At 42.4% G+C, this 26,434-nt stretch overlaps 1 protein-coding gene across 2 annotated transcripts in view; it reads right to left on the bottom strand.

Annotated features, from left to right (window-relative positions):
- Positions 1 to 26,434, bottom strand: part of LOC147016015 (protein unc-13 homolog B-like) — a 1,009,527-nt gene that overhangs the window by 134,366 nt on the left and 848,727 nt on the right. For both annotated transcript variants that reach the window (XM_085848698.1, XM_085848699.1), the window contains one exon: positions 8,301 to 8,437. In XM_085848698.1, the coding sequence (XP_085704824.1) occupies positions 8,301 to 8,437 (137 nt within the window). The remainder of the gene's footprint in view (positions 1 to 8,300; positions 8,438 to 26,434) is intronic.

Here is a 26,434-nt window from a genome sequence, read left to right as displayed (position 1 = left end):
AGTTATTTCCACAAATGTATGTTCAGAATAGACCCATCCCCTTGTCTGGTGGAATTCTAACTCTTTGATGCATTGGAGAATGGTAGAGAACAGGTTCCCCTTCATTCTTATGGAATAACCTTTTCCACTTTACAACACATTTTACATCAGTTTTCATTTCTGCATGAGTGATATTCACCGTTCGTGCACGCGAGAGATTGCCGTTAGCCCAACGGAGACTCATTCTATTCCCTTTCCATCAAGACACATTGGCTTGGAAATACATGATTTATTTACACATTTTATTTTGGTTATCATTTTCACTTTGGACTTACAGGACATTTGAGTCATTAACACAATGCAAGCTTTTCCTGAGCAGTTCATTCTGATGATCAAACATGGCTCTGGATCATTTACCTCAGGGCTGACCTTTTTTCCATCGATGTTTGACACCCACCTTCTTCCATCGGGATCGACACCTCGTTCAGCAACTCTATGGACGCTAACTTCCTCTTGTTGGTGTCGGGCTGAACAGAGAGGTGATAATTGCCGATTCACGTTTTGTGAGCGCTTCACATTTTTGCTCGATTGTTCCGGCAAATGGCTGCTTTCTTGCATTTGTCCAGCACCCCGAACATGGCGTCGTAAACCAGGCCTGTGTTAATTGGGAGTTGCATCTTGTTCGATGGTGAGGAGAGAATGACCGCGAGAATTGTCGGTTGAAGGTGTGGAGGAAAAATTTGTCTTAATGTATTCTAAATTGTAACAAATGGGGTTTCAGAAATGTAAGTTTTATGCTACAAGTCGAATTGGCTGTCCTTTTTGGCCAAGAGTCTTTTTGCCCTAAATGTTGATAAATGTCTTGGTCTGGAGCGGTGTGACCTGGGCTGATAACATTGAACCTTTGCCTCGAAATGTACGGAGTGGCTTCTCGCCTGGAGGACACGTATGCAGTCTGGGTTGGTAGCCCCAACCACTCTCACATGAAAGTATAAAATGCTTTGAAATGTAAAATTGTTTTAGTGCAAGCACGTGAGGATGTATAGCATTTCAGTGGCTTGTACTCCTTGGGACTGACCAAGTACCAAGTTGGAATAAAACTCTCTAATGTGATGTGGAAGTGAATTGAATCGGGTTGGTTTAACTGTTAACTAAAAGTAAGAATAAATAAAAATAGAACCAAATAATATTGCAACAAATGGGGATTCTCAAGTTCATTGTGTGCAGTGTACGAGGGTGAGAAGTGTCTGGTGGATAATTAGAAAATAAATTGTTTCACAAAGAAAGGACTTGTGTGGACATCAGTTATCAGTGTCGGTGGGTTTTATACAGGATTTTATAACCAAATCGGACAAACGTTGAACTCTGCCTGAAGTTAAATAGGATTCCACAATCAACCAGGAAGAATCCTTCAACGATCACAACGGGGTGGGTGAAAAATCCACAACAGAGGTCATATGCAAACTCATCGAGGTCTGTTGGAGGTCATCGAGATGCACCAATAGACAAGCTGGATATGGCTGAAGTCATGCTTGAGGCTCCGCCCACACTGGTCACCTACAAAAGGACAGCAGGTCTGCCTTGTGACGGCTGGTGATAGCTCCTGACAGATCCTGACAGTTGGTGACAGATCCTAATGGTTATTTTTTTGTTTGTTTTTTGTATACCTTGGCGAGGCTCGTGTGAGAGCAAACACACAATGCACAGCAAGGGGGGCATGAGATAAGAGGGGTGGGAGTGGGAAGGACAAAACAGTGGGGAACAGAGACATAAGATCTGTGGAAGGGAGAGGGATGGGACGGGGACATTACAGGGACTTTCAGGAAGGAAAGCAGGGAATTTGAAGGAGGTGGGCTTGGGTGGATTATCGGGGGTAGAAAAGATCGAGGATTTGGATGGGGGAGGATAAGACGTGGTGGTGACAGCTGTTTTGAAGGCCTGGAGGGAAAAATGGGATTGAATAGAGTGAGGGAGTTTATTCCAAAGGCGGGAAAAAGAGGAAAGAAAGAGTGAAGGTGAGCAGTGATTCGTGATTTTGGTAGTTTTACCAGAAGGGGGTTGTTGGTGGACCTTGAGCACCCTGCGGAAATGTGGTTGGGACAAATCGCAGAGAGAGCAGGGGGGCGAGGCTGGAGAGGAGACGGTAGAAGACAGAGAGACCACCGACCAACCTGCGGTGATTGAGTGAGAGGCCCAAAGACTCAGCCTCATTGCGGGAGATGCCAATGATCCGAAATGCCTTGGTTTCCACAGCGTAAAGCCGAGAAAGGTGGGAGGCAGGAGCACCAGCCCAGAGGGGAGAGCAGTACTCCATCAGGCTGTGGAGAAAAGCTTTGTAAGTGGTCAGGAGCTCAAGAGGGCCCAGGAAGGACTAAGCACGACGGAGGATTCCCAGTCGGCGACTAGCTTTTGAGGCGAGGTTGGAAATGTGACTTTCCCAGGAAAGGTCATGGCAGATAGTGAGACCCAGAAGCTTGAAAGAAAGGACTTCTTCCAGAGGATTGTTGAGAAAATGGATGGGGGGGGAGGGTTCTAAACGGTCCTTTCGGAGAGACATAGTGAGAGTGTTAGATTTGTCCGGATTGAAAGACATGTTCCACGTGTTGGACCAGCTTGTGATTTTTATCCAGATCTGTAGTGAGTGAAGAAGCTGCTGCTTGCAGCAGAATAAGCGGTCTGAGGGATGACCTATGGTACGGCAGAGGGTGGAGTCATCAGCAAAGAGATAAAGAGGATTTTCCAGAGAGTCGGAGAGATCGTTGATGAAAACCAGAAAAAGAACAGGGCTCAGAACGCTACCTTGAGGAACTCCAGCCTGGACAGGAAGAGGGGATGAAAGAACTCCATTTAGGGCCACACGTTGACTGCGACAGGAGAGGAAGTCTGCGAGCCATGAGTGGAGATGGCCTAGAATACCACAGGAAGAGAGTTTGGTGAGCAGGGCAGGGTGCCAGACTGTGTCAAAAGCATGTGATATGTCCAGGGATACGGCTCTGATTCCATGTCTGGTATTGAGGATCTCCATACATTGTTGGGAAAGCAGAAGCAGCATGTCCAGGGTAGAGTGATCTGGTCTGAATCCAAATTGATGATCAGAAATCAGGCCATTGGAGAAGAAGGATTTAATGTCTGAAGTGATGATGGATTCCATAACCTTTCTGATGATTGGGAGAAGGCTGATTGGTCTGTCGTTGCAGGGATCTGTTTTTGCACCTCTTTTATGCAGAGCAGTAATGTTTGCTGATTTCCAAGCAGATGGCAGATGACCTTGAGCAAATGAGAGGGTGAATAGAACAGAGAGAGGGTGAGCAAGAGCAAAAGAGCAGGCTTTGAGGACAAGTGGGCTGATGCCGTCTGGACCGGTTGTAGAATCTGAGTCGAGGTTTGACAGCAAGCTCTCCACCTTGTCAGGAGAAAAGGATACAGAGTCCAGGGACAGTTGGGTGTGACTGGGTTCGGTGGGTAGAGAAAGTGATGGGTTTTGGACACAAGATTTAGCTGCAAACACTGAGTTTAGGCATTCAGCCTTTTCACGTGCGGTATCAGCAGTGCGGCCATTTGAGGTAACAGAGGGGATGGAGGGGGAACATACACCAGAAACAGATTTGATTAGACACCACCAGGATTTTGAGGAGGGAGAGAGATTTGAGAGTTCAGACTTGAGATGAGAAAGATGTTGTTTTCTGGCTCTCCTGAGGGTAGATACACACTTGTTCTGAGCTTTATAGAGGGAACTGAGATTGCCCTCAGTTGGGTTTGCTTTCAATGCGGCAAAGGCAAGTTGTTTCAGGACAACTGCCTCACCACAAGCTTCAGTGAACCAAGGGTGGGAGGAAGGGTAGGACAACTGAAGACGAGAAGGGATAAATCTGTGCATGAGGGAGAGCAAGTTTCTTTGAAAGAATTCCCAGGATGAGTTGACGTTGGAGAAAGTAGTGATAGGAGACCAGTCTATAAGTTTGATGGCTGCTTGGAAACCCTGCCAGTCGGCTTGAGTGAAATGCCAGACTCGACGTCGGTGAGGTGGTTATCTGATAATAACCAGAGAGATGTCCACTTTGACAAGGACGTGGTCAGAAGAACCGATTGGAGCAGAGAAAGAGCAGCAGATATTGTCAGGGAAATTTGTCAAAATCAGATCCAGAAGAGATGGAGTGCCATTGGTTGAGATCCGGGTTGGTTAGTTGACCGATTGAGTCAGTCCCAATGAGTCGCAGAAAGCTTTTGCTGAGGTGCCATGACAGGTGAGAGAGGTACCCACACCTAGCCATCTGGAATGATGACAACTGAAGTCGCCACATATGAGGAAGAGAGAGTTTGGATGAGAAGATAGAAGTTGGTCCATGTTTTCGGATAGTGAGGTGTAGATGGAGTTTTCATTATTAGGTGGACGGTACAGTACACATATAAACATGAGGTGTGAGTGGAGGGGAAGCCGTAGCCAGAGGTATTCCTGGGGTGTGGGGGAGTGAGAGCAGTACATGGAGAGTGAGGCATAGAGTCTTTGATGAAGAGAGCAACTCCTCCACCAGGACGAGGCTCAGGTCTGTCATACCGGAGGAGGGAGTAACCAGGGAGAGATACTTGGGAGTCAGACACGTCTTGGGGGAGGAAACTTTCTGTTAGGCAGATTATGTCTGGTTTGTCAGTGGTAACCTGTACTGTATGGAAAGATCAGAAAGGTTTGAGCGAAGGCCCCGGATATTTGAGGAGTTGGTGACAGCTCCTGATGGTTGGTGACAGCTCCTGATGGTTGGTGACAGCACCCAACAACTCCTGATGTATATACGTATGTATATATATATTTATATATATATATATATATATATATATATATATATATATATATAAATATATATATATATACATACGTATATATGTATGTATATGTACAAATATATTTATTTATATATTTATGAGGCAGCAGGGCACACATCGAGTCCCATCACAGCAATTGCTGCACGACCTGTTTGCAACAAGTGTCACCTGCCACACGAGCACATTGTCTCTGCCCCATTGATCACCAGTCAGGGGGTTTGCAGCCAGGAACATTAAGTTTAATGAAAAAAAAAAGCATGCTGACTATGATACGATGATGATGTCATGTACATAAATTACACCAATAAATCACCTCCAAACTAGGAGGTATCCGTATGATCCTCAAGCCTTTGCAGACTGAGATTAAAGCCAATGGTCACAAATAGACGTAAGAAAAGATGTCAATCTATATTTCGCCCTTGTTATAGACTCATCAGGCCAACATACTGCGAGTCGTTTATTTGTGACCATATTCGGCTCATTAATATAACTGAATCGAACCCCCTAACTTGATGAGGCAGCAAGCACAGATAGAGTCCCATCACAGCAATTGCTGCATGACCTCCAAGCAACAAGTGTCACCTGCCACACAAGCACATTGTCTCTGCCCTGCTGATCACCAGTTAGGAGGTTTGCAGCCAGGAACATTAAATTCAACAAAAAAAGCACGCTGACTATGACACGACGATGATGTCGTACATAAATTACACCAACATATCACCTCCAAACTAGGAGGCATCCATATGGTTCTCAAGACTGCAGACTTTTTTTGTTGAATTTATTATTCTTGGCTGCAAACCTCCTGACTGGTGATCAGCGGGGCAGAGACAATGTGCTCATGTGGCAGGTGACACTTGTTGCGAACAGGTCGTGCAGCCAGCACTGTGATGGGAATCGATCTGTGTCCTGCCACCTCAAAAACGTTATGGGATTCGACTCAGTTATATTAATGAGCCTAATATGGTCACAAATAAAGGACAAGCAGTATGTTGTATTGATGAGCCCATAAAAAGAGTGAAATGTACATTGACATCTCTGCTTTTGTCTATTTGTGACCATAGGCTTGAATCTCAGTCTGCAGAGGCCTGAAGGACCATACGGATGCCTCTTAGTTTGGAGGTGATGTATTGGTGTAATTTATGCACATGACATCATGGTCCTGTCATAGTTAGCATGCTTTTTTTTCATTATATATATGTATATATGATTTAATGATCTGAGTTCAGCAGGCATAATTCACCAATCTCCTTAATTATATATCATTCTAAACAAATGGTAAAATCTATATATACATATATAAATGTATATATATACCGTATATATATATATATATATATATATATATATATATATATATATATATATATATATATATATATATATATATATATATGCCGAGTACCACTTTAAAGTTGTTCAACGAGTTATGAAATCAAAACATTCAATCGCTTACTAGTATCAAACCAAATGCATTTAATGACTGGTTTGTATATCTTTTGAGTTTGACATGTGAATGAATTTCAGATTTATTTTGCATTGTAGACATGCATTCATTACATAACTGTCCAAACAAATCAGTTGTTTATCCTACAGATTAAATGTTCACTTCTATAGACCTTGGCTAAATAATGTTTGACGTGTAAGCATGCCTCTTTTGTAACCTCTTCTCATCAATACGACACCATCTCCTCTGTTATACATCATTGCGAATGGCTCAAATTACAAGAAGGGGTATGAGGGCTTGTTAACTTGTGCTGAAAATGCAATGTGACAAGTTGGTTCGGTTGAATAGAAATGGCTTGTGTGTGGTCAAAACAAGAACTTGGACTCACACTTTAATGAAAGAATTTCCTTCTTTCATTTGAAGCCCCCCTCCTCCCAATATATCTCCCCCATAATATGGGCACTGGTGCATACAGGGTATCGCATTTATATGTGACACATTTGTAACGTATATATATTTTAAAGAAATATCTGTGGAACTAATTATTTATTGTTGTGCATAGCAGGTGAAGCCTGAAGATTTGAATGAAGGAGCATTACGACATGCCAATGTGGATGCAGAAATGTCCGATATCATAACAGCCATTCTCTCCTTCATCAGAAAATTTTATGAAGATGGTAGTCTTCATCCATCTCAGCATGTGAGACGTCATACAGTGAGCACACAAGAGCTGCTGCATCTGCAGAAAATGCCCGAAATCCGAAGAAGTCCATCTGACGCCTTTTAGCAGAAAGTGTTGTTAGCTCAATAAGTAGTGGACGTATACTCCACGGAGATCGTCACCTATGGCCATACAAAATCCAGGTTGTTCAAAAACTTGACAATGCTGATTTTGGAAAGAATCAGAATTTTTGTCATTGGTTACTTGACAGATGTGAAGAGAATGGCAATTTCATAAACCATTTGTTAATGACAGATGAAGCCCATTTCAATCTTATTGGTGGTGTCAAACAGAACTACAAGTTCTGGCCGGAGGAAAATCCCAGAGTTACATGAAAGATGGCTGCATCCTGTGAAAGTCATGGTGTGGTGTGCTATAGCTGCAGGATGCATTATTGGGCCAATTTATTTGAAGAGAATAACGTGACTGTGACAGTAAACTCTGAACATCACCTGTATATGTTGCAGAACTTTCTCATTCCTGAATTGCAGCGAAGAAATACAGTATAGTGTTCGCAGACACATGGTTCCAACAAGATAGGGGCAACATTCCATACTGCAAGAATTGTTATGCAATTTCCAACGCAACGGTTTTGGGAAAAGAAAAATTATTGGTTTGGTAATGTTTAATTACCACCCTGATCCCCTGATTTGACCACCAGCAGATTTCTTCCTCTGGGGATTTTTGAAAAGACAGGTTTACAAGAAGCATCCCACATGTGTAGATGAGTGCATCAATTGTAAAGGACAGTATGTGATATAAAAGATGTGATTTTTAAGAAGTAGACCTGGGTTGTGCAAACTGCAATGATGTCACACAATCTCCCATATCCATACTTCACTGTATTACACTGAAAACATGATTTACTTTGTTCAGTCTTGTTTTATTATAGAAATAGATGCATCAGATATGAATGCCACACCCTGTATAATATAGTAAGGGTAATATAAAAGACAAGGGACCATCAACCTCATACATATATGATAGGGGATAAGCAAAAGACAGCAGGCAAAGTTAAAAAATGATTACAGGAAGAACAGAGGAGAAAATAGAAGAGAACAGGGAGGGGGTAAAAGTGGGTAGTTCGGAGGAAAAGAGAGAGGTCCTGGGAGAAGACTGAATTAATGGAAGTAAGGGGAGGGAAGAGAGGCTCCGATGAAGCAGAAGAGGGAGATGTCAAAGCCAAAGCATTCTTTTCATTTCTAATGTGCAGATGGCATCGTAGTTGAATATTTTTTTTGTCACAATGAAAGCCATATAATTATATGGAGCTTCATTATGGTGATTTTAGGATAAAGGTGAATGTAAGGTGATGTTATCGAAATGTGAACTCCTTACTGGTTAAGTACAGGTGTGTAGGAGTTCTTGTCTTCCTCAATGATTGACACGATAAGCGTGATGAGTTTCGGCCAAAAGTCGAGGTTCTTGAAGCTTGGTCCTTGCTCTTCTGCAGCATCATCATCATCCTTCTTTGCCTGAACCAGAAAAAAGAATAGTTACAAGACCTGATTCAATTTAATTTGGATGGAATCAGCAAATGGCAAAATATTCGTTGAAAATAGAGAGAGCTGCCTTTTCATGAATTTTGTATTTGTGTCTTGTCTTTTCGAAAACAAGGGCAAGTACGATAGTTTGGAAGTATGCACACTTGCCTTAGAGTTGTCTATTTTTGGGTAAGCCAGGTATGAGGTTTGTGAGAACTTAAATAGTGGACTTGAAAGATCCCTTGGTGCCTTTCATGAAAAGAATGAGTACCAAATTAAAAGTTCTTGCCACTTTCAGGAGAGTATCCTTTGACAAAGTGATGATTTGTCAAATATTAAAGCCTTTAAACATTTTTGTACTCATTATGAATGTCCCAAAGCTCTCTCAAGAGTATGGGCCTCTATCATATGTCTGTATAAATATATATATATATATATATATATATATATATATATATATATATGTATATATATATATATGTATATATATATATATATATATATATATATATATATATATATATATATATATATATATATATATATATATATATATATATATATATATATATATATATATATATATATATATATATATATATATATATATATATATATATATATATATATATATATATATATATATATATATATATATATATATATATATACAACAAGACAAAGTCACATCACTCATCCATAATTGGAGGGAATAACCAATCAGCACCCATATAATCAATTACCCCAGATGGCTAGGGTTATCAAATAAATTAACCTCATGCTCTTCTCACCAAAAAAAGCTGTATAAAGCAACCAAGAAAATCTATACAAGGTAAGCCCTTTGCTGTTTCAAACCCTACCTGGCAGGTTCCTTGACAGCTGCAGACATTCACAAGTAGCACATATATGAGAAACCCAATGCTCCATGCTTTGTAATTGTTTAAACTTACTTTATATGAGATGATTTGTAACACCATATACCACCGAGTGACACTATATGATACACATTAACAGAGAGAAGGGTCTTCCATTCACCCTAAACCCCCTCCCCTAGATATGCTACCCTGACAGAAACCAAACTTGGGGTACCAAAATATACAAACTTTGGTTGGATTTGATTCAGTAGTTTTTTAGTTTTTGAAGCATAAAGTGTATAAACAGACAAATGGGCACAAACTCCTAAATCTATAATATTGTTACAATTCTGTGAGCCATCACTAAGCCTGGTGTTGGTTTAGTGGTTAGGGTGGCAGCTTGGGATCCCAGGATCCTGAGTTCAAGCCCCACTGGCTGCTGAATTAACACCAGGGGGTTGACTCAGCCTGTCATCCATCTGAGGTCGGCGAAGTGAGTACCAGTGTACTGGTCCCGGTGTATGCCCCGGTTAGAATAGGTATACCATATCCCTGTGTGTCGTAAGAGGCGACCAGGGTTGGCGTCAGGAAGGGCATCCGGCCATAAAAAACATTGCCTCAAGAAAAAAGCCTAACCCTTGCACAGCAGGGAAAAATGGCTGTAAAAACAGTCATTTTTTTATTTATTCTGTGAGCCATCACTCCCCCAGCAATGGCAACCATCATACAGCGGATCCCAAGGAAAATTATATCTTATTAAGGTGCTGGAACTCAACGACAATACCACTTTTAATCATGCTGCTTCAACCATGCCGCCACTACCACTTTCAACACCAATTTCAAATATGCCACCACCACAAGAATATAATTACCACCACACCAAAAAAACCAACAACCATCGACTTGTTTTGCTTGCACGCCATCTACTTCAGCCTCAACCATTGCTTTACCACCGCTCCAACCACCATCTCAACCCCTCGCCTTTTATCAACGACAGTAACCACCATCAAGCCTGCTCGGGGTGCCGCTTTGCCCCCACACAGAGCTCCACGAGCAATCAAGCTTGCTGCTGACTAGCGCAAGCTTGCACTGGAATTTATTTTGTTCCTTCCTGTCAGCAGCAACCATCGCATGCCCGGGGAACCATCTGCAACCCTCCAGGACACTTGCGCTACCAGTGAGGAGTGATGCAGGCTGCCCCCATGTTAATTCGGGAGATCGGCTCCGTGTTCCGCCTCGAAGATGAATGGAGCCATTTCCGGTCTGACGGTTTCGCAGAGTGGGTGACATCGGGACACAGGCAAAGTGTTGGCCAATGAACACAGCACACTCGGAACATGAGGAGCAGATATTGGTTGCCGCACGGCAGTTATGCCCGCCGGGGACGCTGGGCTCCGCCACATTCGGAGTGGATAAAATAGCATTCCAAGAGGATTCAGAGTTCTTTTAGATACTTCAGAGAAGGTTCTTTCAGAGGTTCTTTTTTTGGAAGGTTTTTCGTGGCAGTTTCTTGAGTTTTGTTTAAGTAAAGCAGCTCCGGCTGTGTAAGAACTTCAGCCCATTGGACTGCAGAATTATCTGTGGTCAAGCGGTCTCAGGACCAGGTGTTCGAGACAAACTCGAGTGCTTCCCCTCCTGGCGAACCTCAAATCCCGGGCCAGAAAAATATGAAAGGAGCTCGGTCTCGGCCTGCGTCCCTGCGCCTGTCGGGGATACCACTAATCCCTACACAATCGGCAGCAAAAACTGCAAACAGTATGATGTAGTTTGAGTAAGGTGAGAATAGATGGGTTGCTTTCACTTTACATTAAAACAAAAACTCTTCCTCATTCATCTTCTTCTTCACTTATAATAATGGTGAGTCTCATTCAATCCCGTTTCTCATATTCAATGAGCTTCAGAAAACGCTTGCTATATAAAATACCTATTTTTCAACATTTCCATTTTATTCACACAACAGTAATATTGTTGCGAATCTGGAAGCCATGAGCACCAGGGTGTACCACTTTTGCAAAAGTAGTTGCTGGAATGAAGCACTATGTGCCTATCGATTCCACAAGTGAAGTTAGGTGATCGACCAAAGTTTGAAAATTTTCCCGCCTTTTTTTGACAATTATTGCACGGCACATTGTTAGTCATTTACAGAATATCAGTAGTAGCGTTTTCATAAAGACATTATTAATGACAAATGAGAGCATGATCAATCAATTATGAGAACAACAAATGTGCCATGCAATAATTGTCAAATATGGGATTTTCAGTGAAATTCCAAAATGGCAACCCCTTCTCAAAATGTTGGGACAAGTTGTGAATAATATTTATGGGTACTTACTATCATAATGATGCCTACTGAAATGCATTCGGCCATCTAAACACAGAGAAATATATTTTTAAAAATATTCAAAAATCAATATTATTTCCAAAAATATGGATTTTTCCTGAAATTTCAAAATGGCGGCCATCGGTCATAAAATGCGGGAAAATTTTCAAACTTTGGTCGATCACCTAACTTCACTAGTGGAATTGAGAGGCACATAGCGCTTCATTCCAGCAACTACTTTTGCAAAAGAGGTACACCCTAATGAGCACACAACATTCAGGTCCTATAGCTCAGCTATTTCGATAAGTGAATGTGGATAGATAGCTCCCTTTCCCTAGTCTAATGGGTGAATAAATGTACATGTGCTGTGAGTTACTTTAATAGTTAGGATTTCTACATCAAATACAACGACGGCTACTACAGCTCCAAACACAACAGCGAAAACCTTCTGCTCCCGGCATTCTCCACACGCTTGCTGGTATGCGGGCGTGTTCGGAATGCGTTCGGGTATGAATTCCATTCCCAAATATGGGCATGAATCGGTTCGCTTGGACCACGCCCGAGAGCGAGCCACGCCTGAGCGAACCGCTTCCGAGAGCGATAAAAGGGACGTGGAGATCGAGAGAAGGGAGAGATCGAGATCGGGGGAGCAAGGGGATCCGTGGAAGCGTTAAAATCTGTGCGAGCGAGAGAAACTGGCGGAGCGTGTGAGGATCCACTGGAGCTCGGGAGGCCGCTCGCGGCTCGCTGGTGTCTGGATTTGGCTCGCCTCTCGCTGGTGCCCGGTTCGAATCAGCTCAAAGACAACATGAGGTGGACAGGTCCGAGGCAGGCTCTGGTCTTCAGCTCGCCTTTCCCTCCGAGCTGGAGGCCTCAATAAAGGCTGCGGCCACCGTTTCGTGTGTGTGTGTGTGTGTGTGTGTTCGTGGCACCAGTCTAGTAAGTGATGAATTGTTAAGTGCCTTGCTGTACATACGTGCATCTCTTTAGTCGGATAACTCTGCCTTCTTGCATGCTTCCCTCCTTCCCCCCATTATGAATAAGCCCGTGTGTTAAATGTATCAGTTCGTTGCTGTGTTTCCTTCCATTGGCTTAGCATGATGCGTGTTGGAAAATTAGCCAGGCCGTTGTTGCCGCCGTAAGTGGACATTTGGACCGACGGATCTCGGTGATCATCCGCTCGGATCGCACACGGTTCGAGCACGCTAGCAGCTCGTTCCGTACGAGCGCCGTCGAGGGTGTGAATACTCGGTAAACTCGCCACGTGGAGCTCTAGGTATTTTGAAGATTGGCAAATAACCCTGTACTACGTGGTGTAATTATTGACGATTCATGGTCCGGTAAGGAACCCGTACTTGTCGGAGTTTTTCGAAAGGTACGATCTAAATTCCAGGTGTTCGGTGGAGCCGACTCTACTGCTCCATCTCGCGGTCGTGCTCGTTGCCGATACCCTGTCCACAACAATATATCACTCTATCAAACAGTACTTCTAATTAAACACTGCCTTTTAAAACATCACAAAGCAGGTTGCTTTACTTGCAACACAGGTGAGAAAAGGATACAAACTAAAAAAGCAGCCGGTATTTCAATAATTTATTCGCACAATTTTGAAAGAGTGAAGGTTAATTTTTATTTATTTTCTCTGAAAACCTGTTGGTCAAAACGCTATTCCATCTGTTTAGAATTTCCGACTTCCCTCTACATTGTATTCTAACTGTAGCATTTTTGTCTGGGATAGATGATTCCCCAACTCATTTCCCTCTGTGTGACTCCCAATCCCTCACTCAATTTTGTTTGTGTGCTTGTTTTTGCCAGACTGTTCCTTCTGGTTCTGTCCTGATTTTGACCTGTTAATCTGGCCCACTCTCTTGCTTGATTTTTGTATTAAAAAGAGACATACAAGAAACCAAGCTTCATTGAGTTACAAATCACATGAGTGGGAGAAGAGTGAAACTGGGTGTTGTGATCCATTCTGCACAATCCTTGGATGCCACTTTTGCCAAAATATTATTTTCGAGAGATGGAATTATTTTTCAATTATTTGGGTCAAAAACCGTTTGAATTGTTATTTGGAAAATAGGGGTTGTGCCAAAAAAAACCAAACCCATAAAAAAATCCACAATACATTTTTTTTTGAAGAACATACAACTTCAGGACTATGTGCTGCGTTTTGCGTTACACAGGTGTACCAAATATCAGAACTGTAACTTGCAAGACTTTCGTTTGGCACTCAGTCGATCACATGCTCCAAATGTCCACCTCTGCGCTGAATACAGATTTGAAAACGACAGACGAAGTTGGTGATTACGCGCTGACATTCGGCAAGTGGGATGGACTTAACTTTCTCTGTTATTGCTTTTTTCAGCTCAAAGATGCTTCTAGTGTTATCCTTGTACACATTGTCTTTGAGATATCCCCAAAGACACAAAGATTAAAAAAAAACCCAGTGAGCTCAGATCAGGGGAATATAGAGACCAGTCAACACTGAAATATCGACCAATCACTCCCTTAAGTGGCTTGCCACTCACGGGACTCATTTGCGGTGTGCGGGATTTCCACTTCTTATGAAACCATTGTTCTTCTCAGATAAAGTTACAAGTCATCATTGAAAATCCTCCTTAGACTTGACACTGTCAGTCAAAGTTCTTGACTGCGGTGACCAAGCGACTCTTTTGGACTGTTTCTGACCGACTGTTGAACTATCTCAATGACCTCAGGAGTTATCAGCGAAGGATATCCAGTATGAGGTGGTCGGTCCATTGATTTTCAGTTGAAGTTGTGCACAGTTCCTTGCTCTCGAAATTTTCATCCATTTGAATATTCTCTCTTTGCATGGGGCATCTGTCTCTGCAGTTAAAATTTATCTTGACCTTTCTTTGAGTTTGGACGAAGGATTGCATTTCAAAGTAGGATTCTACAGAAAAAGCCTTTTTGTAATTTGTCCAGGCATCATTTCCGACATGACCTCAGCTATTATCTGAAAAAAGAGAGAAAAAAACATGAAAAACTAGAAGGGCCCTCAGTAGAGCACAAACCTCTGCCACACAATGCCTGATCCATGAGAACATATCGGGCTCAATACATTTTTGAAATATCATTGTATATAGTTTTTGGCCATATCTCTCAATGGTGAAGGTCAGGTCAGGTGTGGGAGCATGCGCCAGAGCAGCGCGTCACTGCATCCACTTTCTGCCAGTACTCCAGGGGCCTACATCTGGCCATCCCCCAGGCAGATGCTTGACCCATCCCCATCTGCTTGAGATGCTCATCAACCTGCTGCAAACATGACGCATGTGGTCAGCCAATTGGCCTCCTCCACTCACGAGGCTCCCTCACTGAGAGAACCTGGTGAGCAGGATCAGCGTCAGGAAAACGAGCCACACTAAACAGCCGCAGCTGATGCTCACAGACTATGCAGGTAACAAATCTCATTTGAGTCTCTCTCAGCAACCGCTCGTTGGACACAAAGTCCAACTAGGGATAGCCAAGGATTTTCCGGAGAGACCTGGTACCAAAGGAATTAAGTGTCCGTTTCAGATCCCTGGTCATAGTCCAAGTCTGACATCCATAGAGCAAGACTGGAAACACCAAGGATGTGAAGACTTGGACCCTCGTCCTTCTGAGCAGGTACCAGCAGTGCCACACCCCATGATCCAGTGAATCCATGACTCCTCAGGCCCAACCCAGAGGTCTATTGATCTCTGACTCACAGCCAGCAGAGACATGAATATCACTGCCAAGGTAAGTGAATCTCTCCATGACCTCAACATCCTCACCACAAACAGACAGGACAGCAGCATCCAAGATGTCATTGAAAGCCTGGATCTTAGTTTTGACTCAGGAAACCCGTAATCCCAGCGGCTCCAACTCCTCATTCAGCACCTCGAGGGCCCCCAAGAGGATATCTACAGTCTCCGCAAAGATGACTGCATCATCTACGAAATCAAGGTCAGAGATCTTGACATTCCCAAATGATGCACTGCAGCTTGATCTCTCCGACTACCTATCCAGAATCCAGTCCATACAAATGCTGAAAAGAGTGGGGGCCAACACACACCCCAGATGAACTCCAGTAACAACTGGAAATGAGTCTGAGAAGGTATCATCACATCTCACAGCACTGTCATTTCCAGAGTATAGTTCAGTCATCAGATTAATCAGTTTTGGTGTCACCCCACGAAAACCAAGAATCCTCCAGAAGGCATCCCGATTCACTGAATCGAACGCTTTGCAGAGATCAACATAGGCTGTAACCAGCCCCTGCCAAAACTCTCGTCTGCGTTCGGTGATGACCCGAAGAGCAAGGATATGTTCAATTGTTGACCTCTTTGGTGGAAAGCCTAACTGCTCTGGATGCTGGTGCTCAAGCAGATGGTGGCAAACCCTATCAATAATTATATTATCCAAGCAAAGACCTTGCCTGGCACTGAGAGCAGCATCACCCCTCGGTCATTGTTGCAGTCCTGGCGATCACCCTTCGCTTTCCAGGGAGGAACACCAATGCTCCTCTTTCAGTCATTTGGGATGATACCTGTGTACCAGGCAGAGCACATTACTGCATGCAACAACACGAGTACAGGATTTCCACCAGACTTGAAAAAGTTTAGCATGGATGTCACATGATTTATCTTGGAGATCCCTGGAGCTTTACCCCATTTCAACCGGTTCACCGCAGCCTGTGTTTCCACAAACAAAGGTGGACCACAGTTGATTGGAGGGTTAGCTATCGGGATAGCAACACCCCTGACGTCCAACTTGACAGCTGGTGGATCAGCCTGGTACAGCCACTCAAAGTAACCGGCCCAGCGGGCCTTCACTTCGGACTCCTCTGTCGAGAGCCCACCACGCTCCACTCTAACTGCAGTACACCAAGGGATGGGCTTGGAGGACGCAATGCGCAAATTCCCCTGTAAGCAGGACAAGAATCACTTGACCACAGGTGATGCTCTACCCCCTCACAGATTCCTCGCACATAGGCCTCCTTGTCCACCCTTTGCGCACGTACAATTTTACGCCTCAGCTCCCTGAACAATGCAGCTATGCCATTAAGCTTGGCCCTGTGACTCTGGTCAATGGTATCTCATGTAATTTGAGAGACAAAATTCTTCTTCGCCCCACGGTGAGTTCCAAGACATCCACTGGCAACATCAAGAATGCTGGTCTTGAAGGCACTCCACAACTTTTCAGGATTCCCCATAGCACCCAGACCCCACAAATCCCCACTCTACCTGTTTGCAAACTCCTCAGCTCTCCTCTCGTCCTTGGGCTTGCCAACATCCAGGCTTGGCTGGGATGGTGGTGAAGAATCCAGCCTTGGCTATAATGGTGAAGAAACACTTTAAAAATTCCAGTCGCCGGATCCGGATCCGGATCTTCACCAAAATCTAATCAGTTTGTTCTTGTCACACACCCAACTTGTCCACAAAATTTCATCCGAATCTGTTCACAACTTTTTGAGATATCATGTACACAGACAGAAAGGGGTGAAAACATAACCTCCTTCACCTTCGGTGGTGGAGGTAATAAATTAATAGAGAATAAAACGGAGGGTTTGGGGTTTTTTTGCACCCCTGGAAGAAGCGTAATTATTCTGTTATCAAGGTTGAGCTGGGAAGATGTAAAGTATGAAGCACAAAAAGCTGCCTATTCCTAATACATTGTTACTGAACTGCATCTGTGCAACCCATGCAGTGCCTTTTCACCTTCACACAGACATATGGAATTCTTTCAGGGTGCCGCCTCCTCTTTGCGAAGCATGTGGTTGGATATTTCATATCTAGGATCAAATTCCAGCAAGTTAGCCAATCCAGTTTAATGTCCATCCAAGGGACAGTACACACATTAATGCCTCACCCAGGCTATAAAACACCAGGGTGGCAGTTTATAGCTGGGCCGAGATATTAACACGGGCGAGACAGCTTAGAGGAGGGTGCACATATCTCTCGGCTCTCCTTCCAGCCAACCATTGGATAATATTTATTTTTCTGAATACACCAGCCAGTGATAATTGCATTAAATAATTAATCACCTTTCCATGTTTGTAACAAATAAAAAAAACTTTCACTTTATGACTATTTATTTTCATTTCTTCCGAAGGAATTTTAAAAACACTAAAACTTCCATTGAAATTTCCTGCACATCAACACTGTCAGGAATGCGCACAGCCGAAATAACAGGTGCGTAAGAGTCGATTGCAAGTAATAAACATCATATATTCTCAGGGATAATGTTACAAAATTTATATGCTCCACTATAAATCTTCATAATCGCATTTTTTATGGCAGGTAAACCGTTATGTCGAGTTGTAAATCGTAGTCGAAGATAGAACGATAAACACGCTCTGGCATGATGATTTATAAAATCTGTGTAAGTTCTACGTTATGCTTTATTAAAACATGCATCGACCGACTGTTTCTTGGACTTACATTTCATTTGAGGTTAACTTAGCGACGTCAATACCATGCCAGCCCAAGAAAAAAAGTGTCCTGCATAAATTAGACAGCCTTTTCTTGAAAAAAAAATACAAAAAAAAAAGCAAACAAACAAACGAAACTTATAATTAAAACAAAATAACTTTTTGGTAGTAAATAATTTGACAGGTTATTATTTTAATTTTCTTTAAAGTTTAATGCCAATCAAAAAAAAAAAAAAAAAAATATATATATATATATATATATATATATATATATATATATATATATATCAATCATTCTAACCACTCACTGACTGACTGATATTAATGTTCGGTGCTTTCCAGGAGACGTAGAAAGCTGAATTTCGAGTGCCGACAGACATTGAAGCCAATATACCGGGAAGAAAATCACAGAACTGTCGGAAAGCGTCTGTAAATGAAAATATCTGAAAATAAGTGCAGCCTTGTTGTGCTCACTGCAGGACCCCACTATTATGTTATAATCTTTGTGTTCTGAGGTGAGGAAGGTTGTTGGACTGCACTTTTGAAGAGACATCACCAGGTTCAGCAATGACTATGTGAGATACAAATTGAAGGTGATCAATGATTATGACAAAAAGGATGGCTATCTCGCTTTGGAGGCTATATGCCCTTGAAAACCCCTCCATCCACCATCCACTTTTTTCCTACCTTTGGAATAAACTCCTTCACTCTGTTGAATCCCATTCTTCCCTCCAGGCCTCCAGCTTCAAAACAGCTGTTCACCACCACCTCTTATCGTCCACCATCCAAGTCCTCGATCTTTTCTACCCCCGTTAATCCACCCCAAACCCACCTCCTTCAAATTCCCTGCTTTCCTTCCTGAAGGTCCCTGTAATGTCCATCTTGTATACCCCGTGTTCCCCGCCCCATCTCTCTCCCTTCCACAGATCTCCTAATGTCTTTGTTCCCCACTGTTTGTCCTTCCCACTCCCACCCCTCTTGCCTCCTAACTCCCCTTACTGTGCGTTGTGTGTTCGCTCTCATATGAGCCTCAGCAAGGTATACAAATATATATATATATATATATATATATATATATATATATATATATATATATATATATATATATATATATATATATATATATATATATATATTTTCAATCAACAGTGGACCAGAGGCTCAAAATGAGTTCACAAACATGCCTGTCCAAACTTTAACATTTAGAAATAGAACATCAATAACTAATCAGAACAGTACTTTCAAGGATCATTTTATTTGTCATCATAACCTATCTTTTGTGATTGGTTTGGTAAACAGTGTTAAAATCCCTCGACCACGGATGTAACTCGGTCTACACTGACCTTCCCAAGTACAATGCCACAACCTTGTTTTGACCTTTTTAAGGTTTCAGGAGTTTCTAAGGTGGATGCTTATTCGAGAAATAGTGCAGTGACATTCAGGTGACTGTTGGGTTAGGGATATGCCATAGCTCATTAAATTGTTAGATATTTTGGTGAAGGTGGGCTTTTTTGCAAACTTGATATCAGTGCAAGTGTGAAACAACAGATGGGACTTTCTCAAAGTGAGGACTGCTGGGCAGCAAGTGTTCACATCAAGCCCAGCATGAAGCAGGGCATGCAAATTGTTCTGTTAATGAAACACGCTACGGGGTCACCTTCACTGATTTCAAACAAACTGATCTTTGAGATGTAAAGAATCATGAAAAACAATGCACATCTCCACTTATACAAAAGCGTGGATAATGTTTGGACGCGCCACCTTGTAATTTACATGCACCTCACTCCCCTCTCCTAACTCCAATCTTCAGTGAATCTTTTCACTTTTCGAATTCCTTCCTAACTCCCTTACCCTCCCTTTTCATCTTATGCTGGAATTTTTCCTCATGCTTCCCACCCCATGACCACTCCTTTTTACAAATACAAAATGAACTGGGTGGCCCTGAGTTGATGACGGCACATTTGCAATTGCAAATGAAAATGTTGAATGCGGATAAATGTGCAAGAATATATTCCTCAAATTTGAATAATATTCTTTCAATATTTGTTTGTCAAGAATGAAACATTCCATGTGACCACCATTTGGTATTTACACTTCCTCCACCAGACAGATTCAAATAATCACTACTATGAGACACGAGTCCTCATCAACGGAGCGATACAGTTCCATCACTTTGTCTGTGAATAAATAAGTTTGTGGCCTTTGTGTAAACTCTTGATTCTCAAATTTCTCCATTGAAAATAACCACATATGGATTTAAGCCAGGCTGCAAGAACACCATGTCATTCCAGACCGAGGCCTGTCTGGAAACTTGAGAGAAATTACACAATCACCAAAGGTTTCTTGGAAAAAGTTAGGATAACTCTCACAGAACAGGAAATGACATCATCTTACATGAACCAAATCTAACCATCTTTAATGCAGTAAAAAACAACAACAACCTTTTGAAGCATTGCAAGCATCAGAGCTGAATTAACTGTCCCTTCAATGAAGGTGGGACCAATAAGGCCATGGCTTGACAGAGCACACCAAACTAGAATGCCAAAAAAGATTTGCACTGAACTGTTTCTCCATAAGATACTCTTGATGTGTGGTGCTAACATTCACGACATACCAATCTGCAAACAAACGATAGACTATCATGACTTTGTATCACATGAAATAAGATGTCCTGAAAAAAGCAAAAACACAAAAAAGTGTTGGGTTGAAAGAAATTATAACTAGAGGGGGAGCACGAGGTAGAGTGCAAAACCTCTGCCGCCAATACTGCTAGGTCACTCAAGTGAACCTGATATCCTATTCATTCAATTTGACGTCAACAGTGCTCACAGAGTTATAGTTTGCAGCTTTCCCTTTTACTTTTAACTTTTACATACTCAATTCATTCATCATAACTAGATTCCTTGAGACAGAAATTGATTTTATGTGGGTATATCCACCTGAAGTTCCAAAATCAGCCGCAATTATAATTTTGGAATGTTTTTTGTTGGAAATCACTTATAACATGTAGAAATGCAAAAAAAAAAAAATCGAAATTTTGTTGAAAAAAAAGTTGCAAAAATTTTTTTTTCTCTAACAATTTTTTTTTTTTGGTTGCAAATCACTTAAAACATGTAGAAATGCAAAAAAAAATCAAATATTTTTTCAAAATGGCCACCATAGCGGCCATATTGGACTTTGGACCAAGTCCAAAATCTAATGGCATGGTCCTTGGACCATACCTAATCCCCCCACCAAGTCACGAATGAGTGATATCATATCAGCCACGAGTAGATAAAACCCATATCACCGATTAACCATGTGATGATTTGTTTATCATACACTTGACCATACATAATTCAAATTTAAAACATAAAAGTATAATTTTTGAAAAAAGTATAATTTTTGAAGTTTTATTTTTGAAAAAAAGTTATATTAAAAAAACAAGTCAAATTTATATTAAAAAAAAATTAAAAAAAATGAAAAAAGTTCTATTTTTAATAACAAAAAGTAAAAATTTTCAAAAAAAGTTACATTTTTGAAAAAAAAGTTATATTTAAAAAACAAGTTAAACTAGATCGACACGCATGTAAAAATGCCAAAAAAAATAAAATCGAAATTTTTTTGAAAAAAAAGTTGCAAAATTTTGTTTTTTCTTCTCCAACAATTTTTTTTTTGGGGGAGGGGGGGGTTGGAAATCACTTAAAACATGTAGAAATGCAAAACAAAAATTAAAATATTTTTTAAAATGGCCGCCATAGCGGCCATATTGGACTTTGGACCAAGTCCAAAATCTAATGGCATGATCCTTGGACAATACCTAACCCCCCCCCACCAAGTTTCGTCGAAATCCGTCAAGGAGTTTTTCCGTAATACTGTTCACAAACAAACAAACAAACAAACAAACAGAAAGACGGGGGTGAAAACAGTAACCTCCGTCCATCTTCGATGGCGGAGGTTAACTAGAGGGGGAGCACTCGATAGAGTGCAAAACCTCCACGGCCAATACTGCTAGGTCACTCAAGTGAACCTGATATCCTATTCATTCAATTTGACGTCAACAGTGCTCACAGAGTTATAGTTTGCAACTTTCCCTTTTACTTTTAACTTTTACATACTCAATTCATTCGTCAGAACTAGATTCCTTGAGACAGAAATTGATTTTACGTGGATATATCCACCTGAAGTTCCAAAATCAGCCGTAATTATAATGTTGGCATGTTTTTTGTTGGAAATCACTTATAACATGGAGAAATGCAAAAAAAAAAAAAAATCGAAATTTTGTTGAAAAAAAAAGTTGCAAAATTTTGTTTTTTATTTCTTTTTTTTCTCAAACAATTTTTTTTTTAGTTGGAAATCACTTAAAACATGTAGAAATGCAAAAACAAAAATTCAAATATGTTTTCAAAATGGCCACCATAGCGGCCATATTGGACTTTGGACAAAGTCCAAAATCTAATGGCATGATCCTTGGACCATACCTAATCCCCCCACCAAGTTTTGTCGAAATCCGTCGAGGAGTTTTTCCCTAAACTGTTCACAAACAAACAAACAAACAAACAGACAGGGGTGAAAACAGTAACCTCCGTCCATCTTCGATGGTGGAGGTTAATAATGAGTTGCAAGTAGCTATCTCAGTTTAAATGCAGCAATGCCGAGCGTTGAAATAAGAAACCACAAGACACCTTCAAATTTAGCATTTTTTAAACCAACAAAATTAGAAATCCATAAAAAGTGTTTTTCCTTGTCAAAATAGGTATTGGTGTCTCAGTTTCGATGGATAACATATTGGTTACAAAGGAAGGATTCATGGGATACAAGTATTCAATAATGCTACATCTGTCCATCCCTCTCTCTGTCATGCTCTTTTCGCTAGGACATCATGACAGCAATATGTCTCGCACTAGGCTTGGTCGCAATGGGCGTGCACATCATCCCGACGTCCAGAACTCAACCCATCCTGTCACTTCACGAATGACAGTTGAACAACATAACCCATATATCTGACTATCTGACGTTTGTAGGCGATGGGCTGAATGCCAGATGCTCAGCATCACAGATTTTGTGAGATGGCGGTGTAATAAAATGGCGTTACCCTGGGACGTCATTACAGCATTACGTCTCATGCTAAGCTCAGCCTTTATGACAGGGTATTATTCATGACTCAATGAGAAGCAGTGTATTATTTCAGAAACCACTCACTTCTGATTTTTAAAATTTTATTTTCTAGAAATTGCCCAAAACAAGGAAAAAAGCCACTGTCGGTAAGGGGATACAATGTGTCACTGTGATCACTGCTAACAAATAACTATCTGATAACTGCTAACAAGCCATAAATAATTAGCCCATGATTCTTCATAACATCGTTATCAAAATAACAATAATAACAAGAAAAAGAGCAACCAGAGATTGCAGACCCTTGCCAGAACTTTTGTGTGGTGTTTGTGTAGTTTTATGTGATGTATTTTATGGGCGTTTGTGTACTGGTGTGTTCCGTAATTTATGAGACATAATCAGAACTGGCACTATATAACTGCTGGCAGTTATGACCGGGTATGTACCAAGATGTCCCGCTTTGATGCAACCCCACTTTGAGTGGACACCTGACACTGACTCGTGACAATTTTTTATTTTATTATTCAATTGAATTCAGAATGGAATTAAAGTAAATCGAATTGAAATCAAATGGAAGACCAAATAGATACAATCCTGCAAGGGGAGTAATCAAAAGGAACCCAAACAAGCAAAAAGCAAAGATTAAGTCATCTGGAGGAACCTGGATAAAATTAGCATTTCAGCTGCTACTAACCTCAAACTGCTAACAACTCTAACCTAAAACTCATCCAGGCACAGCCAAGTGAGCCTTATTAAACAAAAATATATATTAAAAAACAACAACAAAAATAACCCAGTTCAAAAAAATTAAACAAATATGGCTGCCAGACCATGCATCCGATAAAGTTGAAATTTAAAACATATTGTTACGAATCTGGAAGCCATTTGCACACAAACAGACAGCAGTCCCTAAGCTTAGTTATTTTGATAAGTATGTGTTTATAGTTAGAATCCATCCCCGATGTCTAATGGGAATTTCGTGTGTGCGCTGTGAGTTATTTTATATCAGGTTTTATACATCTACTACAACAACAACAACAACAACAACAGCGGCACTCCCACCTCAAGAGACGCTCGGAGGCGTTGTTGGTGAAATAAAAGACGAGAGGACTGCAGACAGTGGTGGTCGTGGTTCGAGCGGTCTGCGACAATGGTGGGCGTGGTTCGAGCGGTCTGCGGTCCATTGGAGGGCAAGTCTGGTGACCGAGCAGCCAGGGTCGTGGGCCGTGGACTTTGGGTTGTGGGTTCGAGTCCCACCGTGGTGGTTTGGAGTCGGTGTGACCGCACGAGGCGGGAAGGTACCCAGGCCAGGCTCTACCGATTTTCCTTCCGGAATAAAGACCCACAGGGCCCATTTTCTTTTGGGTGTGTGTGTATGTGGGCCCCGTCTGTAAGTAGAATTGTTAAGTGCCTTGTACATTGTGAATTACATTTCTTATTCGTGATAACTCTGCTCTGTGTCTCCCTTCCCGATTATTGTAAAATAAATCCCCTGTTAAATGTTCCAGTTCATATCCTGTCGTTTCTTCTATTGACCCAGCACGGTGTGGGCTTGAGAAATAGGAAGGCCGTTTGGGCCGGTAAGTTGTCATTTCATCCGGCACGGCTTTGGTAACTTCCGCTCGGTTAGGCCTAAGTCACATTTGCTCTATGGCGAGGATGCGGCGGCCGTACACCCTCTGAATTGACAGAAACGTGCGGCGGCCACAGAGTTTCTGCAGTGGCTTCAGGGTGGCCCTACGCCGTATGGCTATCTTTTACAGGCCGTAGGGGTCGCCATGGAATTATAACGCGGAGTTATAACTTTTTTTCATTTCTACGTTCGCCGTAGCAATTCGACAAGCCGAAAAAAAAAAACTGGTAAAAAAATAATAATAATAAATGAACCCACTCGTTACCGTCCGTCTGGCCACACGTTCGCCTTTGGGCCCCCCTGTGGTCGCCTTGCGGGCACCTTGAGGCTACCTTGCGTCTGCCTTGAAAATTCTATGGCCGCCGCAGGGCCCCCTCAAGGTCACTGTGCGACATCAAATCAAAGACCGTACGGCAACCCCACGTTTTCGATCTCCACGATTTCTAAATACGCCGTGCGGCTCCCCGAAAAAGAAAAACATATGTGACTGCTACATTGTGCGACCGTGGAAATACTGCGGCCGCCGTATAATTGCTAGTAGCCATAGATTTTGGAGACCCCACGGCCGCCGTGGCAAATGTGACTGAGGCCTTACACCGGATCCGAGTCGGTGATAGCGACTCGGTTCAGACAAAGTCGGCTGAGGGTGTGGTTTCCCCGGTAGTTAGACGGCGTGGGTACTTAGGTAAATTGGAATTGGACAAGTGGACCCCACCTCACGCTGTCAAAATATTGGCGACCACGGTCCTTTAAGTGACCCGTGATCTTCGGAGATGTCTGAGAGTCACGACCTAAATTCCGGGTGTTCGGTGGGAGGCGGCTCTACTGCTCCACCTGGTGGCCGTTCTGCGCCACCGACCCCCGGCCCACAACAGTTTGGTGGTCAGGAGTGCAATTTGAACTTCACGCCTCCACAGAAATTTACGGACACCAAACACAACAATTTGGTGTTCAGGAGCGGGATTCGAACCCCTCCGCCTCCACGAAATTAACGGAATTTGGATCAGGGGTGTACGCAGCAAAACTCCCCGTTCCCTCCAAATTACGAGCATTTTAAATTGTTCTCAGACGCAGGCACCATGGCGGGCAAAGACAAGCTGGAGCAGGTGGGTGGAGAGATAATGGTAAAAGAACCAGTGGCCCAGGACACCCCCATGCAAGAGGACGTGCCCCCGCAACCAAACTCAGAGGTAGTAATGGGCGCGGGCGCAGCGGCGAATAACCCCCCCCCCCACATCAAATGTCCCTCCCGACCTTTGGCGGATCCGCACCCGACCGAAGCGAATCGGCTTCGTCGGGGTCGTTTGACATGAACCGGTTGGGGGAAATGTTGATGGAAATGAAGGAAAAAATGGACGCAAATGCGCGCAATGCGCAAAGAATGGAAAACAGATCGAAAACAAAATGGATGCAAATATGCAAACACTGAGGGGTGAAATGCAGAGTATGGGGTTGAACCTGCAGGCGAGTCTGGAGGAGGTGAAGGGCATAATGGCGGCACCACGTGGCAGAGCGACCGAACCGAGGGGGAGCGCAAAATGTGTTTGGCCCGCAATGGAGACAGGTGAGGTCGGGATGACGAGCGACGCCACCACAATAATTGGGGAGGCGTGTAAAACAAGACACGAGGGGGCGATGCAAAAATTAATAGAGACAACGGAAATGAAAACAG

This window comes from Eptatretus burgeri, chromosome 12 (genome assembly GCF_056783735.1).
Source record: "Eptatretus burgeri isolate ZD-2024b chromosome 12, Ebu_testis_v1, whole genome shotgun sequence".
Taxonomy (NCBI): Eukaryota; Metazoa; Chordata; class Myxini; order Myxiniformes; family Myxinidae; genus Eptatretus; species Eptatretus burgeri.
The sequence above is the reverse complement of the archived record's forward strand: the minus strand, read 5'-3'. Positions and strand labels throughout refer to the sequence as shown.